This window comes from Dasypus novemcinctus, chromosome 10, assembly GCF_030445035.2.
Source record: "Dasypus novemcinctus isolate mDasNov1 chromosome 10, mDasNov1.1.hap2, whole genome shotgun sequence".
NCBI lineage: Eukaryota > Metazoa > Chordata > Mammalia > Cingulata > Dasypodidae > Dasypus > Dasypus novemcinctus.
Genome location: NC_080682.1, coordinates 37,452,888 through 37,466,380, shown reverse-complemented (window position 1 = coordinate 37,466,380; position 13,493 = coordinate 37,452,888). Strand labels below are relative to the sequence as shown.

The 13,493-nt window shown below is 32.9% G+C and overlaps 1 protein-coding gene across 1 annotated transcript; it reads left to right on the top strand.

Moving 5' to 3' along the window:
• Positions 1-863: 863 nt before the first annotated feature.
• LOC101435378 (olfactory receptor 8H1-like) lies at positions 864-1,811 on the top strand. The gene has a single exon (XM_004483922.2). The coding sequence runs from the start codon at positions 864-866 to the stop codon at positions 1,809-1,811; it is 948 nt and encodes a 315-aa protein (XP_004483979.2).
• Positions 1,812-13,493: the final 11,682 nt, after the last annotated feature.

Sequence of the window (13,493 nt, the reverse complement as noted above, 5' to 3'; positions counted from 1 at the left end):
AATGGTTTAAGTGCTGATCAAATAAAATGCTGATATTAGAGGAATATCAATATGCATATACATCTCATTTAGGTCTTACCTAAGTACATTCCAGGATTTGTGGAAATGGCAATATATCATTTGTGAAATTAGAAAGTACCAGAAATGTACATATATTCAAAACACAATTTTTGGAAGAAATTTGATTTTAAATAAACAGTTTAAAAAATATCTTATCTTCTGAAAATTAACATGAATATGTAGTTGAGCATATTAATACACCATTATGTAGTCTAGGTTTTAATTTCTGATCTGTCTTTAGTATTAAACAATATTGGATACAAAAGAACAGTAACTGATGCAAGAAAAGTATTATCATTTATCTAGCAGTGTTTATTTTTTTGTGAAATTACTTTTTTAGAGCAATATATTGTGATTTGTATGCTTTCTGGATTTAATCAATCTTTGTATAATCAAAGAGCCACACCTTATGACTCTGGATATGTTACTTAAGTTTCTGACCCCTTTACTCCACTAAAAAAGCGGGTATATAGAAATACCTATGGAATATTTCCACCTGGATAAATGTGTTAATAAAGAGAAGTATTTGTAACAGTCTAGGTTCATTCTAATTAGCCTATATATATGAGTCCCTGTTATATAATATCCAAATTGATATTTTATACTTAATTTATATTTGTGAGTCAACGTAAGATTTGCTTCGTAATATTTTGCAAACTTCTCTTCATTGTGCATTTATAGGAGTACTACATGAATTTTTTAAAAATGCAGGTTCATTCACATGAACAACAAAAAAAAATGTGTAAGCCATTCATGCCAAGTACCACCTTTGATTTCTCAACAGTTTACAACACTTAAACAGTATGGGGAGTAGGAATTATACAACCATGCCTGACTTCATCCTTATGGGATTGACAGACTCTGAAGAGATCCAGCGGGCCCTCCTTATGCTGTTTCTCCTGATATACCTGATTACTGTGCTGGGGAATGCAGGGATGATAATGATAATTCACCTGGATCGCCAGCTTCATACTGCCATGTATTTCTTCCTCAGCCACCTGTCATTCCTTGACCTCTGTTACTCAACGGTCATCACACCTAAAACCTTAGAAAATTTGCTGATTTCTACCAAGTATATTTCATTCACTGGTTGCTTCTCCCAGTTGTATTTTTTTGTCTTTTTCAGTGCCACTGAGTGTTTCCTTCTCTCTTCAATGGCTTATGACCGTTATGTAGCTATTTGCAATCCTCTGCACTACCAGGTTGTTATGTCCAAAAGACTTTGCTGCACCCTCATCTCTTGGTCCTACATGATAGGATTTACTGACTCGTTGGTCAATGTGCTTTTCATGAGCAATTTGCAATTCTGCAAGTCTAACATAATTCATCACTTTTTTTGTGACACAACCCCAATCTTAGCCCTGTCTTGCACTGACACTAGTGACATCGAAATCATGATATTCATTCTTGCAGGCTCCACCATCTTACTCTCTCTTATCACAATTTCTGTGTCATATGGGTCCATTTTGCTTACAATCCTGAAAATTAAATCCACTTCAGGAAAATGCAAAGCCTTCTCTACTTGTGCTTCCCACCTCCTGGGAGTTACCATTTTTTATGGCACTACGATTTTTACTTATTTAAAACCAAAGAAATCCTACTCCTTAGGAAAGGATCAAGTGGCCTCTGTATTTTACACTATGGTGGTCCCCATGCTGAATCCACTCATTTATAGTCTTAGGAACAAGGAAGTAAAAAATGCTCTTATTAGAGTTATGAAGAAGAGAAAAGTTTCCAGGCAATTGAAATGACAGTGAGGCTGAACTTTCAATGTGACCTTTTCTTTCTTTCCTACTGGTTATTTAAATGGGCTCTTCCTAAAAATAACAGCACTCTTTTATTAATTTGTGCTTCTATGGAGCCATTCTCTATTTCCCCAGCATGATCTGGAATATTTCCAAGGATATGCTTTTAGAAATCTGCACAATAAATGGAATCCATGAAATATGTCTTATAGCAGTGGTCTAAATATTTGTATTTCACAGACATGAAAAAGGTGATGTCAACTTTCAACATCTATCTTAGCAATCCCCACCCATGTACCAAATTAAAATAATTTTATTATGGAGAAAACATTCAGAAAGAAGAAATGTAGCACAGTGCTAAATCTTGTGTGTTTTGGAATGGATATTCCAGAGTTTAGAGTCTAGATCTGCCAGCTTGTTAGAAGACTTTCCCTTCATAAGTCACTAAAAGTTTTCTCAGTTTCCTTAACTATATAAGAAAGAGAATAATTTATGTCCATAGAGCTACTGTAAAGATAAATTTAATGAAATACTGATAAATCATAGCCATTATCATCAGAATAATTACATTTTTTACAAAATTTTGAATAAAGGATGCATTTTGTTTTGAATATATTCACTGGTGATTCATAAATTCTTTTGTTAAATCTTACTGATAAGCAGTTAAACAGGGAAAAGAGCACGTTAAGTTGGTATTCGATCAAAGTAATACATTGTGATAAAATTCATTTACAGAAAAAAGTATACACAAACACCAAAGATTTTTTGAAAAATGTTTTAAAATATTAAAGAAAATAAAAATATTTTAATCATTTTATAGTGTTTTCATGGACTTCTAGACTAATACTTATGTATAAGTATGCTTATATTACATATATCTTTCAAAATTTTCACTTTTACAGTTTTCACTCTATTCTTACCAGCATAATACTTGGTAATTACTTTGTTATTTAGAATTAAGAGATAAATGCTTTCTTGGTACATGGGTGAGATCAGCATCACCTTGCAAAGTTTTATTACGTGAAGTTTTATAAATGCATCAGATTAAAAATCTCCATACAATACTATCTGTTTTGGCTAACTACTAACCTTCTGAAAACCTTACCATTCTGTGATATGTGGACAAGTTTCAGTAATTATTATTTCTTTCTTTTAATTCAGTGTGATTTAAAACTATCAATTCTTTTCTGAAGATTTCTACAAGCTTGTTACATTATGTTATTTAAAAAATAAATTCTCAAATTAAAGGTTTGACTTATTTGTCTTAAAATTTTTCATAGGGAAAAGTTGAAAAACTATGAATTCTTAATTAAACCTATTTTTGTGACATCTCATAAATTTTCATCAGGTAGGTTGCTAAAACTTCCTTTAAAAAATTCCTCTACATAACCTGGGATTGAGGTTTTAATTTTATTATTCAGAATTTATATAAGAAAACATTTCCCCCATTTTCCAAGTATTTGATTATAATAAAGTTCAACGTCTGTTTTAAACCTATTAATGAACTTTTCATTGGTTCATCATTGTGAATTAAATTGTTCACATAATTAAAACTGCATTATTTTTCTTTACATTCTTAAGTGAAAATTTGATTTAGTATATTATTTTGTAAATGATTTTATTATGATTTAATATTTATTTGAATTCTATATTGTCCAGAATCTATATTTATTGTAATTACTCTTTGAATTGTTTGCAATGAGAGATGTCTTTGATAAGCAGTTTTTTTACTTTTGGTTTTTGAATTTATATTCTAAGTAAATACAATTTTTTTCTATTTTATTGATACATATTAAAAAGCATAAATTCATCCAAAGAGCGCAATCAATGCTATATGATGTAACCATGTTTATACATTTATCACCCCAATCACTCTCAGAGCACTTTCATTACTCCAATAATAATAAACAAGAAACAAACAAACAAAACTGATCACCTTAAATCTCTCTGTGCCTTGCCTGTCTTACAGAGCTGCTATTCTTTTGCCATCTTTCTAGTATATTTGTATTTATATTTTGTGAAAAGAGTCTTATATATGCAATATCACCCATATTCATGTTATACATGGGGTTTTACTATCTTATACAGTCCCATGTTACAATGTTTAGCTTTCCTTCTAATAGCATGCATAGCCTTAGACTTTCCTCTTCAACCGATGTCATAACCATACAATGGCACTGCTAGTTACAAACACCATGATAAGCTTTAACCATTTTTATGAATTTCCAGAGACTTACAAATAGCCATTTTACCAATTCTGCACAGATTAACCCTAAGCTTTTCATTCTCTACCAATCTTCCATTTTCTGATGACCTATATTCTAATTTTTAGCTCCTTGAGTTTATACAGGGTATTTATTTCATAACAGAACAATCATACAATATTTTTCCTTTTTTATTTGTCTGGCTTGCTTCACTCAACATAACGTCCTCAGGGTTCATCCATGTTGTCATATACTTCTTGACTTCGTTTCTTCTTATAGCTCCATAATATTCTATTGTATGTACACACCACAATTTGTTTATCCATTCTTCAGTTGATGGACACCTGGGTTGTTTCCATCTTTTGGCAATCATGAATAATACAGCTATGAACATTGGCTTGCAGATGTCAGTTTGTGTCTCTGCTCTCAGTTCTTCTCGGTATCTACCTAGCATTGGTATTTCTGGGTCACATGGGAAGTCTATATTCAATTCCTTAGGCACTGCCAAACAGTCCTCCATTGTGACTGTATCATTCTACATTCCCACCAACAGTGAATAAGCAATCCTATGTCTCCACATCCTCTCCAACATTTATGTTTTTCTGACTTTTTAATAGCAACCATCTAATAGGTGTGAAATAATAGCTCAGTGTAGTTTTGATTTGTATTTCCCTAACTACTTGTGAGGGTTGAACATTTTTTCAAGTGTTTCTTAGCGATTTATATTTCTTTTTTGGACAATTGTCTATTCAAGTCTTTTGCCAATTTTTTAAGCAGGTATTTTGTCTTCTTATGTTGAGGTGTTGTTGGTTGTTTTTTTTTGTTTTTTTTTTTAACTCTTTGCATATCATGGATATTAAACCCTTACCAGATATGTAATTGCTAAATTTTTTCTTTCATGGAGTTGGCTGCCTTTTTACCCTTTTTTGACAAGTCCTTCGAGATGCAAAAGTGTTTAATTTTGAGGAGGCCCCATTCATTTTTTTTTTCTTTTGTTTTTCACCCTTTGAGCTTAAGCTTTAAGAAACTATTGCCTACCACAAGATCTTGAAGATGTTTTCCTATATTTTCTTCTAGGAGTTTTATGGTTGTTACTTTTATATTTAGACCCTTGATCTATTTTGAGTTAATTATCACATAATGTGTGAGATAGGGGTCTTCTTTCTTTTGTGTATCCAATTCTCCCAGCATCATTTGTTGAATAAACTGTTGTGCCCCTACTCAGAGGGCTTGACTGTCTTGTCAAAAATCACTTGACTATAGATGTGAGGGTCTATTTTTGAGTTCCCCTTTTGGTTCCATTTTTCAGGATGTCTGTCTTTATGCCAGTGCCATGCTGTTTTTACCACTGTAGATATGTAATATGTTTTAAAGTTTCCCTTACATGTGACCATTTGCTTCTCTCTTGCAGCTTTCAGAATCCTCTCTTTATCTTTGATATTTGTCATTCTCAATAGTAGTTGTCTCAGAGTAGGTCTATTTGGATTTATTTCAGTTGGGATGCATTGTCCTTGGGTATTCATATTAATATCTTTCATAAGGATTGGGAAGTTTTCAATCATTAATCCCTCAAATGTTCTTTCTGTCCTTTTTCAATTATCTTCTCCTTCTAGGACACTGATAACACAGGTGTTTATCCATTTTCAGTCATTCAATTATCTGTGACTCTGTTCCTTTTTTTCTCTTCTCTTCTCTTTCTGTTCTCCTATCTTTTCCACTTCAGATAGTCTGTACTCTAAATCACTAATTCTGTCTTCAAGCAATTCACAATCTCTCTTATGTGGCTCTAAACTTTTTAAAATCCCATCCATCATGTCTTTTATTCCTATAAGGTCTGTTACTTTTCTTTGAAGGCTTTCAAATTGTTCTTTATGCTCACCAAATGTCTTCTTAATATTCTTTATTTATGTCACTTTAAAAAAATATCCTTGAAGTGATTAGGAGAGTTGTGTGATTATCACTTATCGATTGTCTTACATGCTGTATCTCTTCAGAATATTTGGTTAGACCATCTCTTCCTCTGTCCTAGTATGACTTGTAATTTTTGATGATTTCTAGGTATCTGAATATGTTGGTGAATTACCTCTGATGGTCAATTTCTCTCTCTTGCCTTCTGTTGTTGTTGTTGTTGTTTTCCCACACTTCTTCTTTGATATTTGGCTCAACTTATTCTAAGTCTTTAAAACTGCCCAACTTAACTTATTAAATTGGGCCTGAGACTCATTAGTGGGACACAGCTTTTCTTCCAGAGGTTGGATACAAAGAACACCAAGAACAGATTTTGTTCATTCAATTTCCAGGCATATGTCACTAATCAGTGCCCCTTTCCAAGTAGGTATTTCAGTCTCAGTTTTTCTGTTGATTCCTGTGTTGAATCTCTCTGAATTAAAGAGTCAAAGCAGGCTTTCCTGGCTGAATTCACTAAAGAAAAGAAACCCCACTCCCCTTCCCTTTCCCCTTGAAAGCTGACAGGGAGGAAGATGTCTGTTCCCTTCTCAGTCAACTTCATTAAGCCAAGAGTTTTAAACCAGCTCAATATATTGGGGATAGGAGAGGGGAGCTCTTTCTGGCCACTGAGGGACTTGGTAACTCAAGCTTCTCTTTTTGACTTCTTCAGGTCTCTGTCCCTCACCCTCCCAGGGGTTGTGTAACACTATCCTGGTCTGTTCGTCCCAAAAGCAGGTCCCTAGGGCAGCTTATGGCTCTTTCTCTGTTGTTACTGTGAAAGCATTTAGCTCTGCATGTTTGTCCATCACCATCTTCCTACAACCCTTTAATCAGCATTTATATTTAATAATATACTTTTTAAAACTAATCTTTTATCTTTTTTCATGCAATGTGTCAATGCTTAAAAATTTCTCTAAATTTTTGGTTCCTTTCATGAACTGTACTATACTTGCTTTCATTTATGTATGTATAATTGACTTAAGAAATATATCTGTTGACATATTTTGGCAATGATGTTAAACAGAGTCTATAATTTTGCACACACTAATAAGTTCAGGAAATGCTTGATATTTAATTAAATTAAGAATTCACTTACTTCTTATATTCTAGTAAACAATTTCACTGTTATTAAATGTAATCAAACTTTGGTCAATATAAAAACACTGGACTACTTTCATATTCTCTCTTATCCTTATGCCCACTGCTGCATATCATATTTTATTTAAAATGTGGCTTGAGATATAATTTTTGCTCAGAATCTCACCAAACCTTTTTGCTTATTTATTTATATATTTTTATTTTTATTAGAGATGTTGAAGATTTAGCAAAAATAATTCATAAACTGGAGAGCTCCAATAAATCCCATTATTAATAACCTGTGTTAATGTGGTTGTCATAATTCATGTGGTAACACTATTTTAATTTTGTAATATATTATTGTCCATGGTTTACTTTAGGGTTTGAAGTTTTTGTTGCACACTCCTATTTTTTTCAAAATGATTGATTTTATATAATAATAGTAAATATAATATTTTCTGAGCACTCACTGAGTGTAGAACAATAATCAGAGGGTTTATAGTCTATAACCTAGTTTACCTTCTCAAGGTAACTCTCAGATAGGTATTTGCAATGTGAAAAATTAACCTCAACTAACAGAAAGCAATTCTCCTACTTTTGCAAGCAAATAATTATTAGTCATCCTGGTGTTTTTTATGTCACACACTTTACATTCAGTCCATCTGTGTATTATATTGATTCTATGTACAGAATATATTCTGAGAGTATGATAATTTTTGTGTGTCTCCTCTGCTACCACCCTAGCTAAAGGATCATCATCCCAGTCTTTAAATTTTTTGACAAAGCATTCTAGATTGTTTCCCTCTTTTCTGCCTTTTTCCCCTTAAGTCTAATCTTAATGTAGGAACTTGAATGATATTAATAAAACAATAAATTGACTCATGTCACTTTTCTTTTAAAAACCTATAAGATTTCCATCACACTACAATAAAATTTAAAATGTTTACAAGAGCCTCCATACTCCAAATGATCTTATCCTTCCTCCTTAATTCTATTAACTCCCCCTTTTTTATTGTCTTTCATGTTCACTTTGGAGTTGCCACACTGACCTCCTCACATTTCCCTATACATATTAGTTCTGATGCTGCCTGAACTTTTTCCATTTTATCTTTTTCCTGAAATTCCCTATGCCCAGATAACTGCTTGGACTGTTTCTCATTCTCCTCTTCATAAGATCATTCCTTATCACCCTATGTAAAATTTCAACCCTCATCAGTGCCACATTTGTTTTCCACAGTGGTTATCCCATCTAACAGTCTCCATATTTTGCTTCTGGCTTTGTTTCTTCTCTATTTTCCTCCACAATGAAATCTCTATGAGCACAGGTTTTTAATTAACTTGATCAATTCTGAATCCCTAGCACTTAGAACAATGTCTCAAAAATTGTATTTGAAAAGAGGAAATTTACAGATGATGAAACTGGAACACAGAGAGATTACAGAACTTCTTTATGTTCAGTCAATAGGTGAAAGACCTAGGTCATATTTGAACTCACACAGTCTGACTATTCAGAGTTCATATGCTTCATCACTATTCTAAGATATGGTTTTACTACAAAAACATATTATTCTTATTAGAAAAAAATGGAATAGTTGATTTATTATACTCAAAAAGAAAACAAAAATAACAGGGGTCATTGATAGGCATATATTGCTGGCAGGGGTCACTGATAGGTATATATTCCAGAGCTACCTAAAGAAAACAGTGTGACTTTGGCAGTGCTAGTTAAATTTTATCAAACATACAAATATTTACAGAAAGAACTCAGTAAAGGAAAGAAAGATTTAACAGGTCATGTGATCAGGCCTGAACAACTCTAATAAGGTAAATGTTGTTCTTGTGCTGGAAAGGTATTCACAAGCAGTTGTCTAAATTAAGAGAAAAGTATCAAACTTGGATGTAAAAGCACAGAATTTCAATGACTAGAGTTTGTGGGTTGTCCTTTTCCATGGCATAATTCTGGAATCCAGGTTTTTATTATTTATTTATTTATTTAAAGATTTATTTATTTAAACACTTATTTTTTTATTTATTCCTCTCTCCTTCCCCCGCCCCCAGTTGTCTGTTCTCTTTGTCGATTCACTGTGTGTTCTTCTGTGACCGCTTCAATCCTTATCAGCGGCACCGTGAATCTGTGTCTCTTTTTGTTGTGTCAGCTCCCTGTGTGTGCAGTGCCATTCTTGGGCAGGCTACACTTTTCCTTCACACTGGGCGGCTCTCCTTATGGGCACACTCTTCATTCGTGGGGGTCCCCCATACCCCCTGCATGGCAGGGCACTCCTTGCTCATATCAGCACTGCACATTGGTCAGCTCCACGCGGGTCAAGGAGGCCTGGGGTTTGAACCGCGGACCTCCCATGTGGTAGGCGGACGCCCTATCCATTAGGCCAAGTTCACTTCCCTGGAATGTAGGTTTTTATATTATAGGTTTTTTCTATATTGTTCCACTACTACATCCCAAGAAGTTTTTCTTTTCTTTGAGGTTGAAGAGGTTTCAAAACACTCTGTCCACATTTCAGTCTGAGGGAAAAGTGATATTTGCACATTGTAAAAAGAAATGCTCCATTTTTTGTCAAGTGGAAGGTTTTTAGGGAAAAATTTGATTTCATGACTATATAACAATTATTTAACAATTTTGTGTTTTCTTTACACAGTGATTGCTCTAGGAATCTTTACCTTCAAGTACTAGAGATCCAATTTATCTTTCCCAATATTTTCACTATTTTTAGCAAACATTTTATTTATATATATATCTCAAGCCCTGCAATTCATCAATAAAGTTTTAGTTTAGTCAATTGCTTTTAAAGCAATTATATTTTTAAAAATCCAATATTTGATATATGTATCTTCAATTTTAGTGTTAAATTATTCTTTGAGTAAACCCAAATTTCCCTCTATTATCACACTATTTCTGACTGGTAAATTTTTGAAGCACAAGTTTGTTCCCTATCAATTATTTCCACTTGTGTGTGTGCTTATTTTCCTGAAAAAAAAAAAGTCTTTATTTTTTAATATTTGAAAGTTGTTCCAGGGGATATTGAATACTGCAAAAGCAGCTATTGTCTTTCAATATTTTAAATATGTCTTTACATTTTATTCTGACTGGGATCATTTTTTATGACATCTGGTATAAATCTCATGAATTTCTTTTATTTGATATGAGCTATCCCCTGGCTGCCTTCATAATTTTCTGCACAGCTTTTTTTTATTCAGTGGTAAGACCAAAGAGTTTAGATGTGTTTTATTTGTAAATTTTATTTGTTATTTGAATTTAACCTTCCTGGAGTACGTTAAAATTCATGGACATTAAGTTTAAAGTTTTTCCCTATTTTCTGAAAAGTTTAGGTATATTTCACCTAAATATTTTTTTCCTTACGTACTCCCTCTATTCTGATTGTAGTACTCTAACTTTTTTCATAATATACTGTTTAATATTGTACCACAACTCCTGGCTACTATTTTACACACACTTTTTTCTTTAATGTCTTTTCTGTTTGGTTAATTCTTAGTGGCTTATCATCATGTTCACTAATTCTTTCCTCTTCTTTATAGATTATACTGTTGATGTAAATTTTTTTTTGTTTCTTATATTGTGTGTGTTGTGCTTTGTAAAAGACCTGTTTCTAACACTGGATTCTCTCTTATAGATTCCATCTCTGTGATGCAATTCCTCATATATCTATGGATGTTGTCTATTCTTCCCATTAGATATTTTGACCTAGTAATTGTCAATGCTCTTTATTCATAGACCACCAGAAGCCTCTGTCCTTTAACAGTATGGATTTATTTCTCATTGCCATGAGGAAAACTACATGCCATGAGAAACTGGGCAGTTTTGAAGTATGAGAATTTTAGAAAAAGCCTATTATAGCATGTAGGCTCCGCATGGGCAAATAGGAAAAGGGTATAAGGAAGCCAAGTTTTGCTCTTCAATTGGATACTATCAGAAAGCAGATATGATTCCATAACTGTGTATCTCAATATATTTTTTTTTCTATCATTAGACAGACCAAAGTAAGAATAAAGCTATAATTGGTAAAGTAATAGCAGTTGATCATTTAGTAAGAAAGGAAGAGGGAGAATTTGGTATTTTGTGGGTTGCCCGGTGACCCTATCTTAAGTTCTCCCTTGCTAGTCCCATTCTTTCTTATGAGCATTTGATAGAGACCTGCAGAGAGATATTGAAAGTGAATGCAAATCCCTTAATTTTGGAGACAACTTTTTTCCCAGTTGGCACTGTAGCCCACACTTGGCTTTAACAATATGGTTATATTTTATATCTTTTCCCAATCTGCTTGTACAATGGCCACATCTTTCTCTCACTTCCTCCAAAGGTGGTATAGCTCATTAGTCCCATCTCCTCTTTGTTGGGCTTATCTGTCTTTGGTATTCTTAGCTATTTCCAGCCTCAGGTTTCTGGTGGGTTTGTGAAAAGGTATGGTATATATAGATTATTGGCTTTTAAAAACTGTTAGTTGTGATGAAATGATTTTGAAGATTTCTACATCCTAGTATTAGTGGGAGTCCTATATTTCTTTTTAAATCTCATTTATTGCTGTGGGTTCATGTACCTACATCTGGATAATTCCATACTTTCCAGCATAATATCTATCTGGGTGTCTAATACTATTCATTGAAAATGTAATGGAACCTCAGAATCAGTGTAGAAATATCTCATCCATTTACTATTACAATCCTTTTTTCCTCTGCCCCCTCCTTCATCTTCTACTTCTTCTAATAAGAACAATTATTATTACATAAGTGCAGGCACATTTATAAATTCACTGCTATTGGAAAGATAGTATTATTACTATTACTTTTTTTAATGCCTTCTATATTGATCACTTAGGCTCAAAAACTGCAAATTCTACATGTATAAACTTTTTAGATGATTTTTCAAAAGCAGTAGAAACTTATTTTCTAATACTGTACTTCTTATGTAGATTCCTTTTCCAGCAGTATTACCACTATAGTATTTCACCCTTCATATGACATTTCTGGAGTCCTCTTAATGTTTTCAGCAAAGTATAAAGATCAATCTGTTGTGTAATTCTAAATACTGATGCACTTAAAAACAGGTCAAGATTAGTTTTGAAACCTGGTATCATTCTTAAGCGATGTGTGAACATTTTAGCAGAGTCCTTAGAGTTGATGTAAATCTGTTGCCTCAAATGCGATTATAGATAATAATGGAACAACCTCTTAGAGCTGTTATGAGGCTAAGAGACCTAGTATATGTAATGCATTTATATAATGTCCAGTAACTACAAAGCTGCATATATGTGCTAACAATTGCTTCTAAGTATTTCAAATTCTGTGACTCACCATTGATTCAAAATATATTTTCAGAATAAATTGTTCCAGGTATGATCTTATGCCCTGGGGATACAATGGCATGCACTTACAATATAATGTTTGCCTTTATGCAAATAATATGGTCAGTGAAGTTTAGAGCTAGATCTTATTCAAATATTCACAATAACAAACACTAAATGATGACATTGTCAAATGATCCACATGTGCAGTGGCATTTATGAGTTCACGGCTTTTGGAAAGTAATTGAGTTGAGATATGAACAGGAAAAGGTTATTAACTGAGAGTTAAAGAAACTTTTAGTTCACATAATCTTATATAGAAAAAAAAATCATGGGAGACTGCTAGTCTCACCATTTAGATCCTACTTTTAAGGAAACAAAGTGGGGAGTTACCTTGACTATTTTTGGCTTATATGTTGACCATTTTTTAAGGGATTAGTGAATTCATCTTTGTTCCTAGTGCTGAACTTTTCCTTTACCATGTAAAGATTATTGTTTGTTAATTTGAAAGAAAAATTAAACCATCAAAGTGGGGGACCAACTTGATTAAAAATGTACGTAACTATTTGAAGCCCTTATTTGAGTAGTAGAAGCTGAATTTCTTTGTGATAGAGCATCTTTTCCACATTATAGTCAGCTTTGCGTCTCTGAAATTTTTTTTGTTGCTTTAAGAGGAAATTTGATTATATATTTAAACCACATTTTTTGATCAATAGCAAAATGCATAATGGATTAGAAACTGAGGTCCCAAAATTTTTGATTGAATCACCAACACGCATTTAAGAATTAACTCTTTGGTTACTTTTTTTTTTTTTGATGGTAATGAATTAGTGGAGTCATATGACAAACATCTTTGCTGGGAAAGCTAATTTCAATGAAAGAAGAATAAACTACCACTCTACTCTTAAGGTTTCATCAAACAAACGAATCTTGGAATGAAAATAAAACAAAGTAATTAAAGCAGAAGAAGTAGGTGGGAGTTGAGGTGATGTAAGATCATTTCTCAGGGATTTTTTCACATAGTGTGAATTTAGAAATTATGATAAATGGAAGGTTGTTTATAAAAAAAGACCTAACATCATAGGAACCCCTGATAGCAGTCTAGCTTTTAAGATCCTATACCATCTGTACATAGTGCCCAGTTT

Coding starts and splice junctions, on each gene's coding strand:
- LOC101435378 (XM_004483922.2), top strand. CDS start 864: ATGGGGAGTAGGAATTATACAACCATGCCTGACTTCATCCTTATGGGA.